Source organism: Henckelia pumila, chromosome 4, assembly GCF_033568475.1.
Source record: "Henckelia pumila isolate YLH828 chromosome 4, ASM3356847v2, whole genome shotgun sequence".
NCBI classification, from domain to species: domain Eukaryota; kingdom Viridiplantae; phylum Streptophyta; class Magnoliopsida; order Lamiales; family Gesneriaceae; genus Henckelia; species Henckelia pumila.
Genome location: NC_133123.1, coordinates 20446919 through 20473655, shown reverse-complemented (window position 1 = coordinate 20473655; position 26737 = coordinate 20446919). Strand labels below are relative to the sequence as shown.

Here is a 26737-nt window from a genome sequence, read left to right as displayed (position 1 = left end):
GGTCTCTTTCTATCTGCCTTCCATTTTTGACAGTTCAATACATTGGAAAACAAACCTCATAACATCATTTTTCATCTACTCCCACTAAAACTGACACTTCAAATCATCGTACATCTTTCGGTCATCTAGATGAATACTGAATCGACTGTTATGTGCGTATCTCAAGATACACTGTCTCAAATCTTCAATATCAGGCACAACAGAACGATTGTTCACAAATAAAATATCATCATTGACCTGAAACGCAGACTGGTGTCCAGACCTAACTTTTCCTTCATCGAATTCTGAATGATCGAATCAGATTTCTGTCCTTCTTTAATCTTCAAACACAACTCTAGTTCGGCTTGAAAAGAAACAATTCTGATAGACCTCCTATCTGCTTCAACTCTAAATCAGAAGTGCACCCATCATCAATCAAAAGAGAAACATCGGTAGGAGATAAAATATAGAATAGATCTTTCGGTTCAGAGCAACAGCTACTGCATTCAGTCTCTCCGGATAGTCCTAGATTTCGCAGTCAGAGTCCTTCAACATATCTAATCATCTTCTCTGTCTCATATTCATTTCATACTGCGAACACCAATAATTAAAATTCTAAGATTAGAAAATATTTCAAAAATTTCCTCGTAAGAAAAATGACACCAGATCTTCCAAGCAATAAGATTGCTTTGAGCTCCAAAATCAGGAATTGGATATCAAGTCTCGTACAGCTGAAGCCGCCTCGATGCCTAAGCTATCACGTGCTTCCTTGGAATAAGAATATATCCCAAACACCAATAAGAAGAATTGCAATAAACTGTAAGATCATCGGTGTGAGACCTCGATTCTAATCAGCTAATAACGAATAATCAATAATTAAACATCATTAATCAAAAGCCAAAAGAAAAGAAAATAAAAAAAAATTCGGATGAATAGTGCCGCGCTCGATCCCACGAGTTCGTAGGATCGAGCGCACCAAAAAAACTCAAAGTTTTGGTGAATAGTGCTGCGCTCGATCGCACGTACTCGTGGGATCGAGCGCACCAAGTTTTGCAAACTTGCTTCCTCACAATTTAAGGGCCGCGCTCGATCCGACGAACTCGCGTGATCGAGCGCGCCCTCTGCCCAGAAAACCTCAAAAACAGGGAAGGCTTTCAACAATTCAAACACCTATCAAATCTTCAATCTAAAACATGCATCAACATAACCAACATGCATAATACATTAAAAGATAGATCTAAAGTTATACATCCAATCCAAACTAATAGAACATGCTTTCAATCTAAGTTTACAATCCAAAATACAACTCGAGTTTGAATACAATCTAAGTTCGATTACATATTCGACTTCTACAACAACAAGGCCTCACTCTATCAACTCGACCACCTAGCCATGCGATCTCTGACTCGGTCCTGCCCCACCTGTTTCCAAGCACACATACAAAGACAAGACAACAGCCGGATAATCCGATGAAAATAATATTCCCAGTAAAAGAGACAAACATGATATATCAGATAAGCATCTCAAAATGAAATACATCAACTTCCAGATATTCAAATATCAATCATGCAAATCCAAGACAATTCAAAATAAAATGCATGTCTTTAAAACTCTGGGATTATCAAGTCCGGATAATCAAGGTAATTAGCTCTTCTCTTCCTCTATTGGGATCCCGAGGATGAACTATCACACAAAATCGCACCGACCCTCCACTCGGGGTGGATAGTGTATAATTCAATCCTCTAGAATCTGAAGCAACTATATAGAGTTAAGTCGGTCATTGCAGTAAATCGCCTGTCAATGCCCCCTACTATAGTTCTCAGAACGTCTAACTCAAAATGAAATAAATCCATTGGCTCAATATGAATGCAATGAAAATCATAACTCATTCAAGTAAATCAAATAACATGCAAGTATGTGATTTTTCCGGAACACTTGAATCAAGTCGGATTCGAGTCACTCGTTCCATTCCAGTCTAAGTCATCTTATACCTTTTCTCAAACGTCGATGCTCCAAATCGGCTACAATCTTCAGACGGCACAAAGCTGCAATCTAGCAATTCCACTGGCTTCAAATCAATCTAACAAAAGAAGCCATCAAGATCAATATCGACATTCAATCTCTCAATCAAAACAACTCAACGACATCCAAACTTCAAACTGACGGCATAACGGCTAAATTCTGATAAACCGGAAACGCAGATAGCATCGTAACAACGATATCAACTCAATACAATGCCCAAACAAACAACAAAAGCTCAAACTCAACAAATCTAAAATCCTCATTTTCGAAAAAGGCTTCCAAAAATCATAACAAATTCGAACGACGCTCTATTTCGAAACCGACAGAGAATAAACAATCAGAACTCTGCCAAGAACAACATACTAGCAACTCAATCGATTCTAACGACATCCCAAAACTAGAATGTATCTGATCGTAGAAAAACTTACGATAGAACGAAGCTCTCGCAGCCGTGATCGCTAATCTGACTTCAGAAATAAATTCCAACGGACGGATCGAGCTCGGACTGAAATCTAGAAGCTTGAACTCACGTTTCTCTCTTCATCAATGGAGGAAACGGCTTGGAGGAGGAAGATGGAGTGAAGAGAAAGTCAATAGCTTGCTTAAATATTTAATAAACTCCAAAATTGCATTTTAGTCCCTGAAAAATCCGAAATTTGTAAAAAGGACCCTGATCAAAATCAAGTCGGCTCTTGAACTCTGGAATCTCCGATTATCTCAAATAAATTCGATTAAGATAAAATCGGGGCGTTACAATCGGTATCTGAAGGAACAAATAATACTAGAGCACTGGTCAATCTCTTCTTCAGGTCAATGAAATTGATCTCATAAGATTCGGTCCAAAAAAAAGCGCATTCTGCTGAATTAGCTAAGTAATCGGCTTCAGAAAAGAAGGAATTCCCTCGATGAATCTGCGATAGAAGCTCGATATACTCATAAATCTTCAAATCTCAGGTACATATGTTGATCTATACCAAATCATAACAGCTTCGATCTTGCGGCGATTAATAGAATTCCAGCTCCAGAGATAATATGATCGAGAAAAGACAACAAATCCTATCAAAATTCAGACTTTGATAGAATAGCATACAACTTCTCGACACTCAAAATCTGGAAAGACTCTCAAATGCTCTGAATGATCATATGACTCTTCGAATGGGAAAAAAAAATCATCGATAAGAATAATCTTAAATTCATCTAACTACTTCTGAAAGATTCGGTTCATAAGATTCAAAATTACTGCAGGAGCGTTTGAAAATTCAAATGGCAAGACTATAAATTCAAATGGTCATGCCTCATTTTGAATGCAGTCTTAGGAACATCTTCCTCTCGAACTCTCAGCTGATGATATTCTGGCCTCAATTCAATGCTGAATTCGATCTCACGAATCGAAAGCAAAACCAGAATCTTAACCGAAAGACGTCAGCAACTTTCTAACCATTGGCAAAACACCAATTCAGGGCTAGATTTCGGAACATCAACGGCATATTGAGAATTTACCTGCACCTTTTCTGTAAAAAAAAAAAAAACAAAAACGAGTCATCAGCAACATATATCAAGGAATCTTGGATCGAGAATCCTTACCAAATGATTTCCACTCGTCTGTCATCTCGGATCTGAATTAGACCATTTTTGAGAACAATCCACGGTTGCCATGTACTAGGTTAAAGCAACAAGAAGGTCAAGATCTGATAACTCAAGTACCATACAGTTCAGTTCAATCATATTCCCCTCAAATCGAATCTCACAAATACGGACTCACCTTATAGAACAATTCCTCCACCAACAAGGTGAAGTAACCGCAGCTACAGCAGATAAAACTCCGAAGGCAAGGTATGCATCATAACCAATTATTCAGAGATAAAAGAGAGATGTACTAGAATCTATGAATACAAGAGCTGATTAATCAAAGATCAAATAGTTACCTGCGGTGTCAACGTCTGGTGCAGTCTGAGTCTGATCCTCAATAAGAGCAAAGGCTAGTTTCTGATCTATCGGAGGTTGATTCACATACTATTTAACTCCTTGTTGAATCTGTTGCGGTGGTTGAAATGAGTGAACTAAAGAAGCTTGCCTCTTCAGCTGAACTATCGGTCTGAAAGAACTTTCAGTCCGAGATCCAATGGTATTACGCTGAGGACATCTCCTAGCATAGTGTCCTGTCTGATGGCAGATATTGCAGCTTCCATAAATTTCAATACAATGCTCACTGAGGTGTCGACCTCCACAATTGTTGCAAGATACACCGAAAGATCCCGAACTCTGTCCTGAACCAAAATGTTTCGAATCGCTGGAACTAGAAGAACTGCTCCCAGACTTCTTGAATTGTTTTCTTTTCGGTTGCAAATGATCCCTTATGGTACTACCTCTATATCCGGTCGATTTTTGGAACGGGATCTGCTGAAGAAATTCAGTTTTAAACAGAATCCAAGAAATAACAGTACCTTGATTTTCTAAGGCTTTCTTCCTCGAAATCCACCAACATTTGGCAATCCCCTAAAGTTGGTACACAACTAACCGAATTCAACGGTCTTCGGTGTAGTCAAGAGAATCAAACAACTGATCGATATCCTCTAACAAATTTTCACACCCCACAGCACTCCTCAGATTCAGTGGTTGGAAGGACTTAAACCTCATAAGCAAAGATTCCGTCGGTGTTGGAGTAATATCCATTTTCTCAGTCGCAGTACAATCTTGTTCAATCGGGGTTCGCTGCTAAATGTTTCATGTTCAATATTCGTCGAGGAAACATATCTCATATTCAAGAGAATTAGGACACAAACATCTCAATTTCCATAATCTCGTGTCCATAATCTCTATTCAAAAATTCATTCAATCTCATGGATATTCCAATCCGGATTTCTAATATATCATTCTTTACTATTAACAACAAACAATCGTGAAACCCACGTTCAAGTATAAATATTTATCCGTTAAAATTACATTATAAATTTCATAAAATACATTTTCTTCCTCAACATCCTAAGAAATCAAGTAAACTTAAAAACCAAAACAAAATTTTCTATCTTGCAGTCACCTTTTCGGTTTTTGCAACTCATGAATTTGAATTCAATGAGTCATCATGATGCCCATAAAACCTATTTGGTAACCCTCAAGTAATGAACATTATATGTGGTGTAATGGTGGAGATAAAGGGGCTCACTCTAGACTCTATAAATACAATATAAATTATTGTTGTTTAAAGCACAATGGTAAAATCATGTAAATATTGGTATTGTGCAACTAGTTCACGTAGGGAAGGAATACTAGGCTATTGGACGTATTTTAAAAACCAATTCATGTTTCAGCTAGATGCATGTGAGCTAGAAGGTAAGTGGGCTTATATATATATATGTGTGTGTGTGTGTGTGTGTGTGTGTTTTAAAATAATGATGTTCTTGATTTTGAAAACTCGATCGTACATTACTCGTTTCATGTCATTTGATTTTGTTTCATGTTTCGTTCTGCACGATTTCTTGTTATGCACTGTTAGAATTCAACTTAAGAAATGATAAAGAAATTCCAAAAACATGATATGATATAAGGCCCTGATGCGGTGGGTTATAATAATCGTTTAAGGTCTAGTCCTCTTAGAGGAATAACAATTAGGGACTGATCAGTAGCCATGATTAACAAGATGAATAACAATGTTAATTCTAAGTACATGCTTCAGTTATGAGATATTTTGTTGCCTTGTTTCGAACTCTGATCGTTCCTTGTCTTGAATTCTGTTGCGACATGCACTGGAACGTGCCTTCTTTAAATTCGTATCATGTATGTATATATATTCGATATTTTGTGTGTACGATCGGCCCCCACTTGTTGAGTGTTTTCCAAAACACTCATCCATTACTTCCCTCCCCAGATAAAAATGAAGAATAACTTGAAGATGAAGAGCATAGCTAATATTGAACTGGTGAAAAAGGAGAAATTTAGAAGTGCTGCTATTATTTGAGTTTTTTGTTCCTGTGATGATAAGTTTTAGCTTTCGCTGATGTATTTGGTTTATAATTTTCTTTATGGGATGTAAGAATAAATTTTGCCATGAAATAATATACTGGTTTTTTGTTAAATTCTGTACTGTGACGCTTGTTTTTTTAATATTATTTGAAAACAACGCCGATGTCGACCAACCCCGATTTCATGGCTTGACAATAACTCTTAAGTGTTATTTATTGCCTTTCCCGAGTGCCCGGTAAATTTTATTATTCTAATTTCAAGTTCGATATCCTCCCTATCTGAAATTAAACAAAGTGAAAATCAAATCAAGATCACTCAATATCTAGAAACAACCAATAAGTTTATAATGAAAAAATTAAACACATAGTAATATTAAAAATCATATATTAATAAATAAAGGCGGATAATAAAAATCACAGAGTAAAATTTATTTTCCGTCCCTGAATGAATTTCCTCTGACTTTTGATTCGATTATCTCTTGTCGTTCGCTCCCACATCTCAAATTCATATCTCAAGTCTCCTTGAATGCGTAGTTCTGTGTGGTTATGTTATTTGGGTACCGCTTCTTCTTCTCTCGATTCTCTCCAATCTGTGCGGTTCTTGTGCATGTTGTGTGTCTCCTCTTGTATGTCTGATTCTCTTCTTTTATGTTTCCTCGAAGTCCGTTGAACAAAAACCAGCAAGTAGAATCTTTCAAAAATTCAAAATTGTACTATGTTTTTGCTCAGGCAGTGCTTCCAATTAGCGCCTCAACACTTATGCTTCATATCTACAGTGTTGCAGCTCTTCTGCTTTGTGTCCAGCGCGCAACATTCTTGCAAAAATCATATCATGAGTTCTAGTTTTTGGATCGGGTTGAAATTTGGACAGCAACTTCATAACATTTTATACTTTATTTTGTACGATGGAAATCGAATTTGAATCTCTTTAGAGTCGGACTTATGGCATGTGACTTGCCTGAGGTGATTGTTGAAACATCATTTGATGCCAGTTATATGTGAATTTGCTTTCCCTGCCCCCATGTTAAGTTTCTCTTTCAGGAATTTTATGATGTCACAATTCTTTATTCATTTGCTGTCATGGCATTGATAATCAGATGCAAGGATTAAAAAAGAAAGAAAAGGGAAAAGGGAAAAGGGAAAAGGGAAAGGGAAAGGGAAAGGGTAAAAAGAAGAAGCAATTATAATCTCTAATTTATTTTAAAACAATTTTTGTATTTTAGATTATTATTCTAACTGTTAATGGAATAAGTAATTTCATTTATTCCATCTTAAAACTGTTTTCGTCTCATTCATTAGTTTAGCATACTAGGCGATTTCATTATTCGTCTCCAAATCGAATGATACATTCATAATCCCTAATTTTACTCATAAATAAAACCTTGAAATCAAGGTCTAGACTTGTAGAGTGAGACGAAAACTTGTAGAGTGAGATGATTATGGAAGTGGATTGTTCAATTTTTAGTCACGTGGTTTTCAAGTGTGTTAATTGTCAACTTTTCGTTGTGAACGAACAACTGAGATAAAATTCATATACATAACTTGTAAATTTTATATATGTAAGCCTCATAGTTCAAATACATAAGTAAATAAGCATCCATTATATAAACTGATATAATTGATCATGACAGAATTATATTATCAGTAGAAACAACAAAAATGACAGAAACATAGAGAAGGTTGACAATAGTGCACTAAAATGAGATGAATTTGGGAGCCTTGGATAAACATCTGGTGGGGGCAAAACACAATCCTGGCCGTTGAATGAAATTTTCCTTGGAAATGCCCACCCTTCCCTAAACGTGAAATCTTTAGGATCCTTGTACAGCAACATCTCTGTTTGCACATATCCTTTTTCACCGGCCTGTAGCAGTATATCGTTGTAATGCTCTATCCCATAAAACATTCCCGTGTCATCTGCATGCGCGCATAAGTAATCAACATGTTATAAGTATTTATTATTATTATTATTATTATATCAACATAGGCTACATAATTCCCACGAAACTAAATGACAAATTTTGAGCGACAACGAACAAGAATCTTTGTCCCGACGCAAGTATATATAACTTACTTGTGTTGCCATATTGGTTGAGAGGCCTGTAGTTGAAACTGAAAACTTGTGTAAGATTTTGAAGATTAGGGTGCAGCACCACCAAATTCCACTCGCTGTAATTTTTGACATAGTTGAAATTAGAAAGCGTGATTTTGACTCTGCAATACTGTTTGTAACTCTGTTTGACATGCCAATGCACTTGAATGGGGCACATATGATGAGAACATTGCAGCACTGGCCTTGGTTCTTCGTTGGCTTCTACTTGCAGAGGCGGAGGTAAGTCCGCTGGCCTACAGATCAAGAAATTAAAGGATATTATAAATTGTGCTTTAATTTTTTAGTTGAATAAATAAATTTACAACGAGGATACGTAGTCGATGTTTTAATTTATAATTAGAATACCTGAGGCATGACGATCCATTTTGTGGTAATTGGCAAGCACAGCTACATTGTGAGCATGGGACGATGGTCTTGCTATAGAATGCCGACATAGAAACGCAACAAGTCGGGGCAGCTGCAGCTCGGAACTGGGAGTAAGAGCAGGTCACGTTATATGTAGCTGCAAGATAAATTATATTAATGTACGCATTTTCAAATTAAATTTCTTCAAGAAAGAGGATTACACAAGCTGCACGATATAATATATATATATATAGTCGATCAAAGAATATGAGAGCTAGGAACAAATTATAATTATATCACTTAATTAATTTACCGATGGCTTGTGTCCTCCTACGCCCTTGATCTTCAAAAGATTTTGTGGGTTGAACCAGGACCGGATCTGAACAGGTATATCCAGAAATGCCAAGAGAAAATTGAAAGAGTGGGTGCCCAGTGAGCCAACTTGTGGCTATGGGCTTTGATGACTCTTTGTACAAACAATCTTTTGTTTAATGTAAATTTACACTTTTATTAATGGCAATGACTTTATCTTTCTTCATATTGTTATATTGTGATATACTATTGTTGTTTTGATAAAGACCTTGAATATACTATAGTGTATGTAAGATGTGGTAGAACATGGGGATGTCTATCATGAAATACATCTTATAGTCACTGTATATTCTAAACTGTTCCTAGTCGATTGAGCCGTCCGAGAATAAGGATAAGGATCGCTCGAGTGTGAGACTAGCATTTGCGATGCGGAGTACCACGTTTCATTGGTAGGGAACATGGAGATGTTCGAAGCATGCAAATGGATATTCATAGGATGAATAATCGAACTACCCTATCCGGACTTTCCAAGTGGTTATCACTTATCGAGTGGATAAAGTCCGCGGTTTTGGTTGTACACCATTAGTCCTTACTACTTGAAACATCATGGAGACTCTGTATGCTAGTACTGTGCTTTGACTCGTTTACCGACTCTATGGGGGTCATCAGGTGTCGGGATTGGGTACAGTTACAACACATATAGGAGTCGATGCATTGTTGTCAAGGATTCACCACATACTTGCGAGTGTGGATATCCTATGCGATCTGAGGAGATATTAGTGTGACGAATCTCTGGTCAGAGTACTTGATGTGATTTAAGAAATGGTTTCTTAGTAGCACATGCGATGTCACTAATTGGATCTTCAAGATGTATTGTATAGTTATCGAATCTTGAGCGACTCTCGATATACCAATGGTTGTTGATTCGATCGGGATATATGGATGAAGGGACCGTACTGTACGCTAACCAAAATCTACTGGTTCTTGTAGGCACTATCAGTGATACCTAGGGAATCATGGGGCGATGTTGCTAGGCGCTTTACCATGATTCGTTGGGCAAGTCGGAAATCGTTGTTCCGAGTCACAAGGAGTTGTGAGCCCACGGCTAGCTGTATCCCTGAACCATTGAGGGTCACACAGTGTAATGGAGTTTTAATCCCCGTTGAGATAGTTAAATTTAAAGAGTTAAATTTAATGAATAAAGAAGTTGGACTTCTTAAATAAGAGTAAGGGAGTAGGATTTCCTAAAATGACATAGGGATGTACATTTTTGGAAACCACTGAATTCGGATTCAGGAAAATTTATCTTGACTATAAAATGTGCAGAAATGGTTTCTGTGCACATTGGTAAAATCGGTTTATCAATCGGAGTCACGATGAATTTTATATTAATTTCTGAACGTGTGGGCTTTGCTTGTCGGGCCTCAACTTATGACTAATGGGCCCTAAGGTGTTAGTGGCCTGCATTATAAATAAGTTATTGCAGTACAGAAATTAAAAACAACAGGTCATAATTTGAGAGAAAAAAAATCGAAAACCCTAGTCTCCCTCTCTCAGTATTCGGCCGCCCCCTCCCTTCTCTGCGTGAGAAAATTTCGGTCTGTGATTTTGAATCGCAGTCAGGAATAACGAATCAGATTCGTTTAATCTCTTCGCAGAAAACTTCTGACAGATTTTCTAGTGCAATCTGTCAGAGGGATTTAAACCTCATTCGTGGACCTGATTGAAAGAGTTCATCAGTTCCTGGGAGATACAAGAAGCGCAGAGAAATCTGTGTGGTGTCCATTAATCTCGCTTCGAGATTGAAGGTAAAATTTAATTAATTGTTATTTGAATTTTACACACACAATAATTTAATCGTTGAACAGTTGATACCCACACCATGGAATTGTTCCATGATAAAATTTTTAAACTTCCGCTGCACCGGGTATCAATCGTGATTGATCAGAGAGCCGCGTTTTCCAACAAAAAGTTGTGTGGCACTTGAGGCGGCGCATTAGAAGCATTAATAGTTCCGATTAGCATCAGAAATGCTGCAATATTATTATTATAACTAGTTTGAGTATCAGCTTGGATGATGGAAGAAAGAAGACCTCCTTTGCAACAATCAAGTGTTTGTTTGCTGAATGGGGCACCAGGCAAGAGATCGACAATAACCGGTTGCTTTTCACAACTGTGAGGCAGCAGATGTTTAAATGCGCCTGAACAATTCCCTTGTTCAGTGGCTTCAGCTCCTTGTATTTCCCATATAACCTCATCCCCCACCCATACCCAGCTCACCTTCCATCCTGGCAACTCTATGTGTCGGTATAATTGATTATTTATCATCCATACCTTCACCTGCAGGCATGGCCGGAGAAATTAAAACAAAACCATTTGCTTAATTCGAGTCAAACATATATGCATGCACGAACACAATTAAAAAAAATTAAAAAATTTAAAAATTCTTGGACATCTGGTGAATTGCTTACAAATTGTTTTCCATATCCCACGTCCCGGACAACATCCCACCTGATTGTAATATTTCCGTATGGATCGACTGGATCGTAAGCATCTGCATTCCAATTACCGAAAATTCAACATCATCAAGAACACAAGGGGTACGTATTATTAAATCCCATAAATATTTTAAGCAGAAAATTAATTAAAACAACTACTTACATCCGGAACTACTGAAGATGATCACTAGTATTGATGTTATTAAAACCAAAAACCTGATTTCCATTATAAACCAAGAAAAAAAATTTAGTTGGAATTAATATATGGTTTGTGTTCTGGCCGGGGATATATATCAAATTATATTCTCCTACCCTTCAAATTAGCTTGTAAATTACAGCAAAATGCCGTGTGGTGGTTTGATCATGTGTTCTGGGGAATGGTTGATGCACGTATAATTGCCATATTTAGGGGAATCACCCCATGCATTAATTCGCAAATTTAATCAATATTTGCATGCTTTCATTATCTTATCCCGGCCACTATCATTTACCCATTTTTTCTGATTAATTAATTCATGATCATTAATTGTTAAGCATGCATGCATATATGGCTCACGAGTCTTTGAATTCAATTTATGGATTAGTTCAGGAGGTTTATTTTGTCAACATGTATCTTATATATTTTTACTGAATCTTCCTTTTTCATGACTACTTTAATTTGAGGGGCTTGTTTCATTTTCTTAATTCAATTTGGATCACACGTAACTCTTGTTTTATCACTTTTATTTCTTAAATTAAAATATATTCTGACTTGATCATTACATAAGCAACATCTGTTACGGGAATTTATGGCAAATTCTCCAAACATGATTTACATTATTTATTTCGATAATTTTTCCCAACATAAATTTGTTTTCCCCATATCTAGTTAATTAAATAAACAAAACAAAAAAAATACTTTTTTCCCAGTATGATAGATTTAATACACCGGAATATGTTTATATTAATTGATACCATATACCAAGAATTTTTAGGAATATCAAATAATGATGCCAATTTAGTAGCTAAAAACATAGAGCAAAATAGATCAATTTTTATTCTAGATAATATCAAACTATGCAATTTATGTTATCTAAAAGAATTTATCTTTGATTATGAAACAAACTATTATCAGTTAATAGATGCTGATAAAAAGGAACATTATGTAGTGTTTGGGAGAGCTTCTAGAAAGCATTTTTCAGCTTTCTTTAACAAAATTTTGAAATTTTGTAAAATTTTGTGAAGAAAAAGCTGAAAAGTCCTTCTTAGAAGCTTTCCCAAACACTAAGTATCTTTAATAAGATACCCAATATACCAATATACAGTAAATACAAATTTTTAACTAGTCCCTATGTCAAATACATTAGGAGGAGCTATTAAATTTATCAAAGATATAATAACAAAGAAATATCATGAAGTGAGACTGAATAAAAGGATTTTCAAATCCTACAAACAAAACAATAAGCTTTGCTGTGATAAAATGGAATTTACAGTAAAAAAATAAGGCTGTAAAATAAACAGGCCACACGAATATATAAAACGACACAAACAAACTAAAACTAATAAGCCTTATAAATCATTTTTAAAAAAATCGTTTCTTATAAGAAAAATAAATTCAAAAAGAATTTCTTCAGAAAACCTTATACAAGAAAATTCTATAAAAAAAATTGATAATAAGAAACCACCTTGCCCAAAGAGTAAAAGAAAGAATTGTACATGCTGGTTGTGCAACGAAGAAGGACAATATGCAAATTAATGTCCAAAACGCAATGAAAAGAAAACAAATTTAAACTTTTTGAAAAATTATATACTATTGGATTCTATCCAGTAGAAACAATTGAATTTTTATCCGACGATAAAATATTTATTACCTTGATAAATCAAGTTAATCAGATTTCGAATTAATTATTCAAGAAAAAATAATGATTCAAATTAATTCAAGGACATTTTCGGAACAATTTAAACAACGGGAGTTCAAACTTTTGGTAAATAAAAAATTAAGCACAACTCAAGTTCAAGATTAGGGAGTTATTCAAAGTTTGTCCTTTATATAATTATCTATTAAGAGTTATCATAAAAAATAAAAAAAATAAAAACAAAAAACAAAAGTCGAGTGAATTTGTGGGTTTTAAAAACTCGAACCAGCAACCTTTTGAAAAAACCAACTACCTTACCAACTGGGCTACGGACGTAAACAGGGAGAGAGACTCAAATATATTAACTAATTTATGCGTGCAATGCGTGCTTATGTATATTATTTTTTTAGCCAAATACTTGAAAATTAAAAGTTGAAGGGTGAAAAGGCATTTTTGGGATTTGAAAAAAAACTTCAGGAAATTAATGTTTTTGTCAGACTCTCTCCCGTTATATGTAGTATAGATATATATAAATTAAACAAAAAAATACTTATATAATAATAATAATAATTCAGGAGACTCTGTCACACTATAGTTCCGTCTCTGGTGTGACATATACTATCAATCCATAAAAACAAAAATATACTGACACGAAGTGAAGGAAAGCGAGTATATTTTCTATGAGAAAGAAACACATGTTCAAATTTATATAAAAGCAAAAAAAAATAATAATAATCTCCACTTGTCTCAATGTTACAGTAATAAAAACATTAACTATCATAAAATAAATAAAATAATACACCAAAATATGTTTATATTTTTTCCGCACTTGTCGCTTACCCCAATCCGAACCAACCCGAAACCAATCCAAACCCGAACCAACCCGAAAATAATCAACCCAAACTCGAATTCGGCCAACCCGATCAACCCGAACCAATCGGATTTTTTATATTTTTTTAACAAAATAATTAAATAAAAATTCAAAACACACAATAATAATAATAATATTTAATTTAATCACATAATAAAAAAATATAAGCTTATATATAATTTAAATTTGAAAGTATGGTTGTAGAATATTTAAAGTATATTTACTAAAAATAATAAAAATTATACAAAATAAACATTAAATTACTAAAATCTATTATATTAATACACAATAAAAAGATTTCAAACATACAATATATAAAAATATAGCAAATATTTCTTACTTTTATATAAATGAAATAATATTAAAATTATTCGGATCATCTCGGATCAACTTGGGTTGACCCGAACCTAACCCTAACCCGATTAATATTTTCGAGTTAGCTTACAGGTCAACCCGATTTGACCCAAATTCAAAAATCCCTAACCCTAATCCGATATTTTTTGAATCGATTCGTATCGGATTGACAGATTGGGTTGAATATTAACACCTTAGTTGTCAGAGGACATATATGTGGCGCCCAACGTTAAGGCCTTCGCTTTCTGGAGCACAGCCGTGGTGAGTTACCAAACATTAACTTCCCACCATCCTATTGCATGCTATTACGTATTTATTATATCTTGTGTTCTTTTTCCCCGTCGTGCCATTGTTAGGCATAAATGTGGGCCCCCACTTCTTTTTTTTACCTGACACTATCACACAAACCTAGCTATCAAAACAATAAAATAGCTGGCTTACTATTTTAAAAATAATAATTAAAATTTCCCGGCCGGTTACATATTCATAGGTTATGACTTAATTTGATTTTCTCCCCATTCAATCACAATGATTCAATTCATTTGTATATCATATTATATATTTATTGGGACACTTTATCAAGCCTCATAAATTCCAAAAAGCTCATAAGAGGCTCAAACCGATAAAACTCTCCGACTATCTATAAATACCTCAAGTCCTCTCATTATTAAAGTACGCTCTCTATATTCACATGTTCTAATTCTCTAGAACTTTTATTGGAAAAATAATGACTTGAGCGTCTGAGTGTCTTCTCCGGGCAACCCCCAGCGCCACTCACTTTGATTTGTGATGTAGGTAACAACCCACAAAGTTTGGTCTTTGGAACAGTTCTAGTATTAATCGGGTTATCCAGATCTCCACAACACTACAAAAACACCTCTTTTAGAAGTATTTTTTTAAGAGCGGCTACAAAACCGCTCTTGAAAGTTGCATAGTAGGATTGGTTTTGAGCGAACCGTTTGTGTTGTCCGACCTTTTAAGAGCTTTTCTGAAACCGCTACTACAGAGTGCGTGTAGCATCGGTTTGTACAAACAACTGCTATGAACCGTTTATATTGATATAATATTTAGGAGCACTCCTGATCCTGGTCTTACTGAATAGTTATAGCAATAATTATTTGTAAACTGTTGTTATCATTCGCTCTTATTGTGCTAACCTTTATGAACAATTTTGAGCCCGCTTCTAATGAGTACTTTTAGCAACGATTTATTCAGTTGTTGATATATACCGTTTCTATTGCGTTATTTTGTAAGATCGATTTTTATCACTCCTATAAAATACTTTTAGGTGCGGTTTAAACAATTCTTTCTCTAAACCATTCGTACAAGTTCAGGCAATAGAATCGATTTCTACTATCATTTGTATTGCCTTAACTTTTAAAAAATCTCATAAAAACACTCATATTGGACACTTTGAGCATTGTTTCAAGTGAACCGATGCCATTAAACACTTCTATATAGGTTAACTTCAAAGAGTACTTTTACAAAAACTGATATTAAATATTTTTTTGTATATCAATTTATATGTATAACTTATTGTAAACCAGTTTTATTGATTTTTTTTAATTTAAAAAAATGTTTAAATAACACTCCTGTTAAATTCTTTTATTAATTTTGAAGGTTTTTTTTAGCTTTAATTTATGGCTGAAATTCAAAGCCTACTTAGGAATTACGACGGAACATATTTGGCTATACTCGGAATCTATCTCGTCAAAAAAAATTAGGACCCGGACATGATCTAACATGCCACATTGTTAAACCCAACCCGCGTAAAAATCCATCGGTGGATTTGCTTAGAGGTGGGAAATTGGATCGGGTAGTTCGGGTCCCGACCTGACCCGAACCTGATCGAGTGCAAAAATCGAGTAGATCGGGTATTTAATCGACACGTGCCCACCCCTACTAACTCTCTTCTGACTCCCACTAACTCTTATTTTAATCAATTCTATTTACTCCTAATAAATTTAATACTTTCTCCGCTCAATTACATTGTACTATTTTATTTTTCACACAGATTAAAAAAAATTTATTGAGAAAGTAAATTTTATATAAACTTCCTATGTTATCCCTATTTAATGTATTAAAAAATAATTACACAATTTTCAGTGTGTATTTAATATGGGTATATTAGTAAAGAAGTAAAATAATATTACTAAATATGATATATGACTATATATTTGGGACAAACAAAAAAGAAAACATGGACAATATAATTGGGATGGATGAAGTATTAATTTGGTAATAGTAATTATATGTAATATATTGATATTGAAAGTTATAGTAAAAATTATATTTTTTGTACATGAAATAGGGAAAGAAACTGATCACTTTTTCGATTTTAAATATGGAGAATAGTCGGATGTTCGATTTTCCTCATCAAATATCAAGTCTTTTTTTTTCTTGGGACTTAAAATGTAATAAAATTTATTTTACATTAAAAAATGATGAGATATGAGTTATAATGAGATAGTAATTAATAAGAATGGATAATTAATTAATTATAATTTAATAACTTCAAACTTCGCATGCATGACATAATTAATTATAATATTTATTGGACTTGATTCTGCACATATATGCTTCTTGTGGCATTATATTTTTATTATAAATTCTTCTCTGTTTTACTCTTTCATAATTAGGTCAGCAGATATTATAATTTACTGAAAATTTTCAAACTGGTCAAAATTATGCAACTCTTGTTAGGAAATGATTATTTATACATCAAAGTGAACTATTTTCTTTTGACTTAATTTTTTTAATTTTCGATTTTCATTTAATTGTAATTTTAGAAACCAAAATTGGAAGCTTAAGATATTAGTTATTGTACGGGCTCTTTTTTGTTATTACCTTTATCTAAATATCATATTTTGTATTTATTTCCTATTTTTGATTGTCACTGTAGTATGTCTTTCTTTTTTCTGTTTTTTTTTCCTTTTCTTTTTGAACTAGCGGTCGTTATCTTTTTTTTTACAAAAAAAAAAAAAAACAGAAAGCACCTCTTTTCTATATCAACCTTTTAATTTATTGATAAATTTAATATTTATTATATTTTTCCCAGATCAAATTCATTAATTAATATATTAAATATATAATTTTAAAAAAAACTAGTGATATTCGCAACAAAAGTAGTGAACTTAAAAGATGAAGAATTGAAACACCGACCCCGAATGCAAAAAAACAAAAACAAAAAAACAAAAAAAAGAACTTAAAATCAGCAAAGCCCTAATCGTAGATTCGTAGTTACCAGAGATGTTTGAAGTTCAAATGACATCCCAGATACATACTATGTGTGTGTGTGAGAGAGAGTAATATGATCAAAAATATTATGGATCGAATTCTTTTAAAACTAGAAATTTGTCTATTGTTGTTTAAATTATTTTATTCGGAAAAGATAATATATTAGGAAAAATAAGTTTTTTGGTCCAATAATTTGTCCATGTTTTGGTTTTGGTCCATTAAATTTTTCGATATGGATTTTGGTATACTAACTTTACATTTTCAGTGTTTTTTTGGTTCAACTGCATACATGTCAATTTTTGATTGGTCCATGGCTGATGACGTGGACCAATCAAAAGCTGACACGTATGCAGTTGGACAAAAAAAACACTAAAAATGCAAAGTTAATGTACCAAAACCCACATAAAAAAAGTTAATGAACCAAAACCCAAAAAAAGATAAAATTACTCGACAAAAAACTTATTTTCCATAATATATTATCGATGTTGAAAATTGTGTGAATTATGTCTCGACTCATATGACTTATATGTAGACCTGGCCAAGGGCCGGGTTGGGCCCGGACCCGGACCGGAACCGGCCCGTGGTCAACGGGCCGGTTAACCGGGTCAACGGGTCCGACCCGGAACCGGAACCGGACCGGCCCATAGGCGGTCCGGTTGCGGTTTTCTCTTAGGAAAACCGGGAACCCGGCGGTCCAACCCGCCGGGTTGAACGGGTCCGACCCGCCGGGTTGGACACGTGCGCCCATCCGGGCGCCACATGATCCAACGGCCACTACCAAGTGGCCGTTGGATCATTCAACGGCCAGGATTTCGTGGCCGTTGAGATCAACGGCCACGATTTCGTGGCCGTTGTAGACCCGACCGACCCGCCGGGTCGGTCGATTTATTTTTTTTTAAAATCTATTTTTTATTCTTTATCTATAAATACCCCCAACCCCTTTCATTTTGTTTATACAATTTACTCTTCATTCTCTCTATTCTCAATTCATTTCAATTTTTTGAATTATCAAAAATATCAAGTTTCGATTATTGGTATATTGTCAATTGTTAATTTATTTTCATATTTATACAATTACAAATGTCCGGAGCGGGATCAAGTCGTAGGGGTGACAAAGGAAAAGGAAAGGAAAAGAGCATCATATCACCCGAGGTCGAGTATCTTCAATTCAATGTCGATGGATTTGATCTTGAATATTCCGATGATGAAATTCAAGAAATTCGACAAGAGGCGCAACAAAGACAACAAGTTGAACAATAACAACCACCACCACGTCATCATGCAAGTCAATAAAGTATGAACGATCCGGCGGCCTCTCAAAGACAAACTCGAGCGGTGCCTCGCCCGACATCCGATATCTTCACCAAACACTTCGAGAAGATTACGCTTCCCTCCGGTGATTTGCAAGCCAAATGCAAATATTGTTCAAAATGTTACAAATTTAAACAAGGAGGTGGATATGGAATTTTGACGCGACATATCGAGAAAAATCATCCGGTGGAAATTGGGATTGATCGTGCTCAAACTCAAATTCCGGCATTCTCTTCTTAATCGGTTAATGAATCTCAACTATTTAAATATAACGAAGCTAGATTTAGAGAAGAAACGGCTAAATTTTGTGCGGTTGAACAACTTTCTTTTAGTTTTAGCGATAAATTATCTTTTAAAAATTGGCTTTCTACAAGTGCAAATCCTTCTATTAGACGTATTCCAAGAAATAGTCTCAAACGCACAATGAAAAAGTTAGTCGTTGATCAAAAGAAAGAATTAATTAAGGAATTTTATAGTTTGAATAATAAAGTTTCTTTGTGTTCCGATATTTGGAGTGATCATTGGTAAAGTTGTTCATATATGGGTATTACATGTCATTGGATTGATAATAATTGGAACATTCAAAAAAGGTTGCTTGCATATAGATGTTTCAACGAATCACACACGACACAAAATATTTCGCAACTTATATTTGTTATTTTAGAAGAATATGGTCTAACTACCAAAGTTTTTTCAATGTCTTTTGATAATGCTAGTGCAAATACTTCTAGTATTAGTGAGCTTATTGAAATATGTAAACCATCACTAGGTGGTAAATTTTTTCATATTAGATGCACATGTCATATTTTAAATTTGTGTGTTCAAGATGGACTAAAAGGTTTAGGCATATATATTCAACCAATTAGGAACGCTATTCATTATTTATGGACACATCCTCAAGTTATGAAGCAATGGGAAAAATTTTGTAGAGTAAATGGTATGAAGCCTAAGCGGTTTGCACGAGATGTTCCAACTCGTTGGAATTCAACATATAAATTGTTATTATCCTCTTTTGAATATAAAGATTTATTATGTACATTTTTTCATCAATTTGTTCAAGCTCGTGATATTTATTTGTTTTCAAATCAATGGAACATATGCACTAGTATTTGTGAAATTTTAAAAGTTTTTAATGATGCTAGTGACCAATTATCCGGTGTTTATTACCCTACTTCACATTTAGTTTTAACACATTGTTGCAACATTGCTTGTATTTTTTATGAACATGTTAATTCTAATGATAGTGCTTTAGCTCAATGTATTCTCGTCATGAAAGCAAAATGGAAAAAATATTTTTTGCTCATTCCTGAAATTTTTTTATGTGCTTTTGTTTTAGATCCTAGACTTAAATTAGATGGCTTAAACGACATGTTAACATTATATTATGAATCTTTGGAGCCTATTGCGGAAACGATTCCTTCTATCTCATTGATTTTGTTTAATATTAAAACTCATTTACTTGATATTTATAATGAATATAACATCAAATATGGTGGACAAATTGTTTCACATGAAACACAATCCACTGCAACTAGTAATGTTTCTTCTAAACTTACTAAAGCGCAACTTTTATTAAGGGAACGGACGAAACGTCCACGAGGATCCTCAAGTTCCAGTCAGGAACTTGAGAATTATTTTACCACTACTTTTGATTTTAGTGATACAGACGAAGAAAACTTCGACATTTTGAGATGGTGGTCGCAAAAAACACAAATATATCCAATTTTGGCTATAATGGCAAAAGAAATTCTAGCTTGTCCAGTTTCAACAGTTGCAGTGGAGCAAACATTTAGTATTGGAGGAAATATATTGGATGAAAGACGTTCTAGCTTAAGGCCGAAAAACTTGGAAGCCCAATGTTTGCTCAATGATTGGTCAAAAGCCGCTACTCGAACACAACATATTCAAAATGATGAAGAAGACCAAGATGATACCGAAGGAACATCCGGAACTACGACGGGAGGAAATACGAGTGAAATAGAATAAAATGTAATAGATTTGTAATATTAAGTCATAAGATATTAAGATGTTGAAATTCTAATATATTGTTTATTTAATAAATGTAATAGATTTTTATTATGGAGATATGAAATATTTGATTGAGGTTATTTAAAAAATATGTTTTATTAAAAATTTGTTTAAAAATTTTAAAAAAATAAAATTTAGAAGGTTCAGTGCCCCAGCAGCGCTGCCCCTTCGAATTGAATTCGAAGGTATAGCGCCCCAGCGCTTCAATTCGAAGGTATAGCGCCCCAGCGCTTAAAATGAAGCGCTGGGGCGCAAAATTTTTATTTTTTTTTTAAATGGGACGGTTTAGCCCGGACCCTGAACCGGCGGTTAACCGGATCCGGACTCGGACCGGAACCGTCGGTTCACCGACCCGGACCGGAACCAGCCATTGGCGGGCCGGTTAAGGGTTGGCTAAATGCCAACCCGAACCATGACCAGGTCTACTTATATGGCATTCTATTGGGATATTATAAAACAATAATAAGTATCTTTTGAAAAGAAATTTCGGGTTGTCAGTAATAAATTTCAAGATCACATTTTTCGCTGCAGAATCAAAACATTTATTAAATTAAACATCACGTCATGATAATTACCGGCGAATGACATGAATATAAACGTAAAAATCAAAATATTCATAAATGTATAAATGTAAAAAAAAATAAAAAAAAATGGACAGTAGGGATTAACCTCTCTTCTAACGCCCACTGACTCTCATTTTAATCAAGTCTATTTACTCCTAATAACTTTAATATTAATTTGATAATAGTAATTATATCATGCATGTAATATATTGGCAGTAAAAATTATATTTTTTGTACTTGAAATAGAAAAAGGAAATAAAATATGGAGAATATTCAGGCGTTAATTTGATTTTCCTCATAGAATATTTAGTCCTTTTTTATTATTGGGACTTAAAAAGTAATAAAATTAATTTGATTAACATGAAAAGAAGATGAGATATATATGAGTTATAATGAGATAGTAATTAATAAGGATGGATAATTAATCAATTATAATTTCATAATTAATAATCACTAGGAGGGACTTATGAACTTCAAACTTCGCATGACATAGATGAAGAATTGAAACAAGCACTAACAGCAAACACAAAACCAAACTTAAAACAAGCAAATTCATTCAAACAGTAAATATTTAAGCCAAATCAATCCTAATCGTAATTACCGGAGATTCGGTCCATGAGATTTCCCACAACATCCTTGGACTCCTTGAGTAGTTTTATGCTGTTCTTCAGCCTCGAACGCTTCTCCGCCACCGCGGGCGACACGTCCAGCATCCGCTGCAATCCATTTCCTTGCGGCCCCATCAGCTCATGAATGATCTCTGCTTCCAAATCCTTGTTCACAAGATTTTGCAGGCTAAACAACAAATGAAGAGCCATGCAATCCACCATTCTCCTCAGCACGATTTTCCAGTAAGCCGTCATCCTCATCTTCAAATCAAATGCTTCTTGCACTATTTCAACATTGCTCCTCAGGTGAGAAACATCAACATCCCCAAAACCGTCTATATGCAACTGCGGGGGCTTCGAGTGATCTCTGACGATTTTCATAAGCTCTCCCTGACGAGACATCAGTTGATTCCATGTAGCGACGTACTCCGGATTACATGTATAGTCCGTCAATTTCTCCATTTCCACAATGTCCATCACCCAGTCAGTGGACTGTTTCTTCTTCTTTGCAACAAGATTCTGGGCCGCTCTTCGAATGGAAGATAAAACTTGAGGGTAGTTATCAGAGTGATGCATCAAGACTCTGACCACTACGTTTTCGATATAGTTCCATATCTTATCGACAAATTCAAAGGGTGTTTGATAAATCCCCTTAACCTTTTTCTGCAGCTGCGTGAGAAATGCCGTTCTAGGGAGGAAATTTGGGAGCCCAATAGCTTTTGTTTCCTCCAAGTCCTTGATCTCGTCCAGTAGGAAACTGTGTTTGGGATCAGTTTCTCTGGTACTGTTCGCCTGTAGCTGATCCGAATACTGGTTCAACATCTCAGCAAGTCGCGCAGTACAATGCATCTCAGATACATCAGGGTATTCGTCGAACTCGCCTCTTATCAGAATCTTCCAGAGCGATTCCTTGGCACATCCGAGAACATGCATGAAGGCTGTCATAGCTTCAGCAACGGACTCCATGGTTTTAGGCAGCCTGTTGATTTCCTCCATGTTGGTCGAGAGCTTATCGTTGATCTTCCGAACGATATCGGGCAAGCATTTAACGATGATGGATGCCTGGATTTGAACAAGTTTTTGTGCCAAGACGGGAATCCCCACCATAGCCTTGCTTATGCTGGAGAGAAGGGGATGCGTTTCGAAAAGCTTGGCTTCTTTGGCTCGAGCTTCGTCGTAAGACTCGTCTCCGATACGATTCCTGACACAGACATATCCAAGGCCTATGTTGACATCATCCGCAGTTACCTTCTCCAGCAGGCCTTCAGGGGATTTGTCAGCTTTGGTGACAACAGCCAGAGTCCTATCTCCGTTCTTGTCCACTTTCTGAGACATTCGGATGGACTCACAAGTGGTGAAATCCACACTGGCTGAAAGAACATTCAATATCACGCTCTCTTCTGGAGTGATGAACTCCATGATTATTTTGGAAATCTGTTCGTAGATGTCTTCTGGCTGCCCGTGAACAGGAACACGAGTTATCCCAGGCAAATCAACCATGGTGAGATCAGGGACCCCATTCTTCTTGACGATCAGAGTCAAGGGAGTATTGGAAATCCCCTTTCCGTTTCCAGCAATCTCATCGGTGGCAGCAATAATAGCATTAGAAATGTGTTGTTCATCGGTAGGAACGACTCTTCCATCGAACTCCAAGTAAATCTCGGGCTGAGGATGGAGATGATTCTCTAGCCTCATTATAAGAGGAACCCTGGTGCAAATCCCTTGGCCTCTGGGGAGGCTGATGCCTGCGAGGGACTCAAGAACACTTGACTTGCCAGAAGACTGGTCTCCGACCACCACGATGGTGGGCAGTTGGATGCCTTCTTGCATGATTTTAAGGTGTCGCAGCCTGTCCACAGCATCGAGGAGAGGCCGAATCCGATCGTTGTAGGAAGAAACGATCGGCGCCGATACCACAACCATCGCTTTGGATTTTTCCTCTGGTGAGAAGATATTTTCCTCCCCGTCGACAGAGTTGAATGAGGTTGTCTTGCTCTTGAAAACATTATTACCACGTCGACTCCCTCCTGTCATGTTTAATTGTGACTATATATATATTTTGATGTTAATGTTTATTATGTTGCTTAAAAATCCAATTGAAAAGGAGTTTATAAAGAGAAGTGCTAGCTAGCTAGCTTAATTCCGAGAATCCAAAGGGTGCCTGCTAGCTTACCATATTTAATGAACACTAACTAATTAATTTCTTTTTGTTTTCTGTTTTGAATTCGCAGAGTCTCATCTTCTCAACTTCGAAATTAAAGACATTTTCCAACCTTTCAGTCCTCCCGATCGAGGGAATTCAATGAATTCAACTTTTTCTCTTCACGTTTTTTAGAACATGAATGAATACAAGGATTGGGATTGGGACAAGAAGTTGTGCATGCTTAAGAAATTAAAAATTAAATTTAATGAAAGATCAAACTCTTGTGCCAGCGCTAGCGCTAGCATCGAATTAATAAGTTGCGAGAGTTTTTTTATCTATATGCATTCGACAAGTTTTTCTTTTTGAACCATAATTTGACCATTTCTAATCGAAGGTTTTAATTATTGAAACAATTTCCGAGGTAAAGTAGTGGTGCAAAAAGATTTTAAAATTCACAAGATTTTGGCGCTGTTTATAACTTTCTATCGTTGTTTTCTTCTATTTGCAAGCTGCTCGATTAAATTTTGATTATAATTTAACTTTTTATCGAACTGATCGGGAACTTTTTATTCGAATAAATAATATATATTTGTTGGATTAATTATTCAAACCCCCGTTAAGATATTTATTTAGGCTAAAATTTTTACAATTATGATTTTATATTTGTCTCATAATCTTATATTATATTCTAATAAGATTATGATGAAGCCTATAAAATTTTAGCTTAATTAAATCAATACAGATTACATTTTATGATATATTTTATTAATAACAAATATCGAAATTACTTATTAAAGAAAATTAAGCCAAAACCCACATCTCTAAAATAAAGCCAGAAAACCACATCTCCATTAATATAGAAAGAAGAAAAATATTTCACCTTCATCCAACCAAATTTTATTCTCCAAAATATTCATACTGATTTTAATTATACCCCCAAGAGTACTGCTATCTCACCTTTATTTGGATATATCTATTATTTTGTCTTTCAGTATTACAATTTCACACACACATATATTTCCAAACTTTATAGAATTCATTGTTTCCAGATATATCTGTACAACAGTAATACCTTCCCAACAAGAAGTTAAAATTAATTATATAAATGCAGAATCAAAAATATATACTCTATTCTACCCAAATATAAATGTTGCATTCATTTTTTATCCGTTCAAAATATTACTATACTTTTCATATTTAATATTATTTTATATATATTATTTTACCAATCTACCATCATTCTTAAACTAGCGTCTTGTTGCATGCAAAATAATCCGTTTTTTATAATAAAATTATATTCCAATTAAAATTATCAAAAAATAATTGTACTATATATTAATACAAAAATTGGGAGGAAAAATGAGAGAAATAGTCAAATGAAAAAAATAAAAGAAATTGAGATAGTGGAGTGAAGCGGTTTATGGTGTGTGTTTTGTTTTTTATATTTATTTTATAATTTTGTTAGCATACCAAGAGACCAAATAAAGGTTTCTTACATAATATTAGTAATAGATACATTAACTACTTTTAACAATTTTTTTTATCTTAATAAACCATTTATTAAATAAAGGTAGAAAATTTATTTCTCAAATCTATTTTTTCAAATAACTTTCTTAACATATGTAAAAAAAACACACAAGGCTAATTAAATTAAATTTATGAAATGTGGGAGTATATAAATGCTCATCTTAAAAGAGAAAACATTATCATAAAATTTTATTGCTAAACGTAACATAAATACATCTTAATAAAGCCATAACATAAACATATACGGGGCGATGAAGTATGTGAATTATGGTAACCATCATAAAGAGTCATTCATAGTTTCTTGTTGTACAACAAGTATATGACATTATGTCCGTAACTTTCATTATTTGGATAGCCGCTCCGAAACTCATCCCGAAGTCCATACCCCGTATAACCATTCCTTGAGCCATGTTTGGATAGCCGCTCCGGAGCTCATACCGAAGTGCAGACCCCGTATAATCACCACAAGACTCATAAATCATCAAAATATTTTTCATGTATCATAGCATTCATTTTATCATATTATTTCGTTTCATCGTAAAATCATGATCATAAAAATTCTCGTGATGCTAACATGTTTAAAAACTTCAAAACATTTCATGAGAATTTAGTTTTCAATAGAAAGTCACATAAACATGCAATACATAACTTGACCGATCCACGTGAGGCATTCTGTCCGTCCCGGACCTTGAAAACTTAAAACTTTTTCAGAAACATTCTTAAAAATAATTAAAATACATTAAAATATTAAAAACATGATTTTTAGGACTCAAAACACATACACTGGAAGAAGGACGACCGGGCCGCCCGAGTGCAGGACCAACAAGTCCTGCGCGGGCGCGCGGCCTTGGTAGCGCGAGCACACGGCTTGTACGCAGGCGCGGCCCATGCGCGGACGCGCCGTCGTGACTTTTTTTTTCCCAAAATTTCTCTTCTTTTCTGACTTTTTCAAATCCTACAATGTTTTGGAACACTTTTTCATCAAAAGTACCATTCAACACCATAAAAACTTCAAAATAATTCATACCAAAA

At 34.8% G+C, this 26737-nt stretch overlaps 2 protein-coding genes across 2 annotated transcripts; both read right to left on the bottom strand.

Annotated features, from left to right (window-relative positions):
- Positions 1 to 7554: 7554 nt before the first annotated feature.
- LOC140860627 (COBRA-like protein 6) lies at positions 7555 to 11455 on the bottom strand. Its single transcript, XM_073263629.1, has 7 exons — positions 11392 to 11455; positions 11202 to 11284; positions 10702 to 11070; positions 8732 to 8831; positions 8419 to 8575; positions 8035 to 8306; positions 7555 to 7877 (listed from the first exon to the last, which is right to left on the bottom strand). Exons 1-7 carry the CDS (start codon positions 11453 to 11455, stop codon positions 7594 to 7596), a joined length of 1329 nt encoding a protein of 442 aa, XP_073119730.1. The 3' UTR covers positions 7555 to 7593.
- A 10559-nt stretch (positions 11456 to 22014) lies between these two features.
- Positions 22015 to 23958, bottom strand: LOC140867222 (dynamin-related protein 4C). The gene has a single exon (XM_073272299.1). The coding sequence runs from the start codon at positions 23956 to 23958 to the stop codon at positions 22015 to 22017; it is 1944 nt and encodes a 647-aa protein (XP_073128400.1).
- Between the last annotated feature and the right edge of the window lie 2779 nt (positions 23959 to 26737).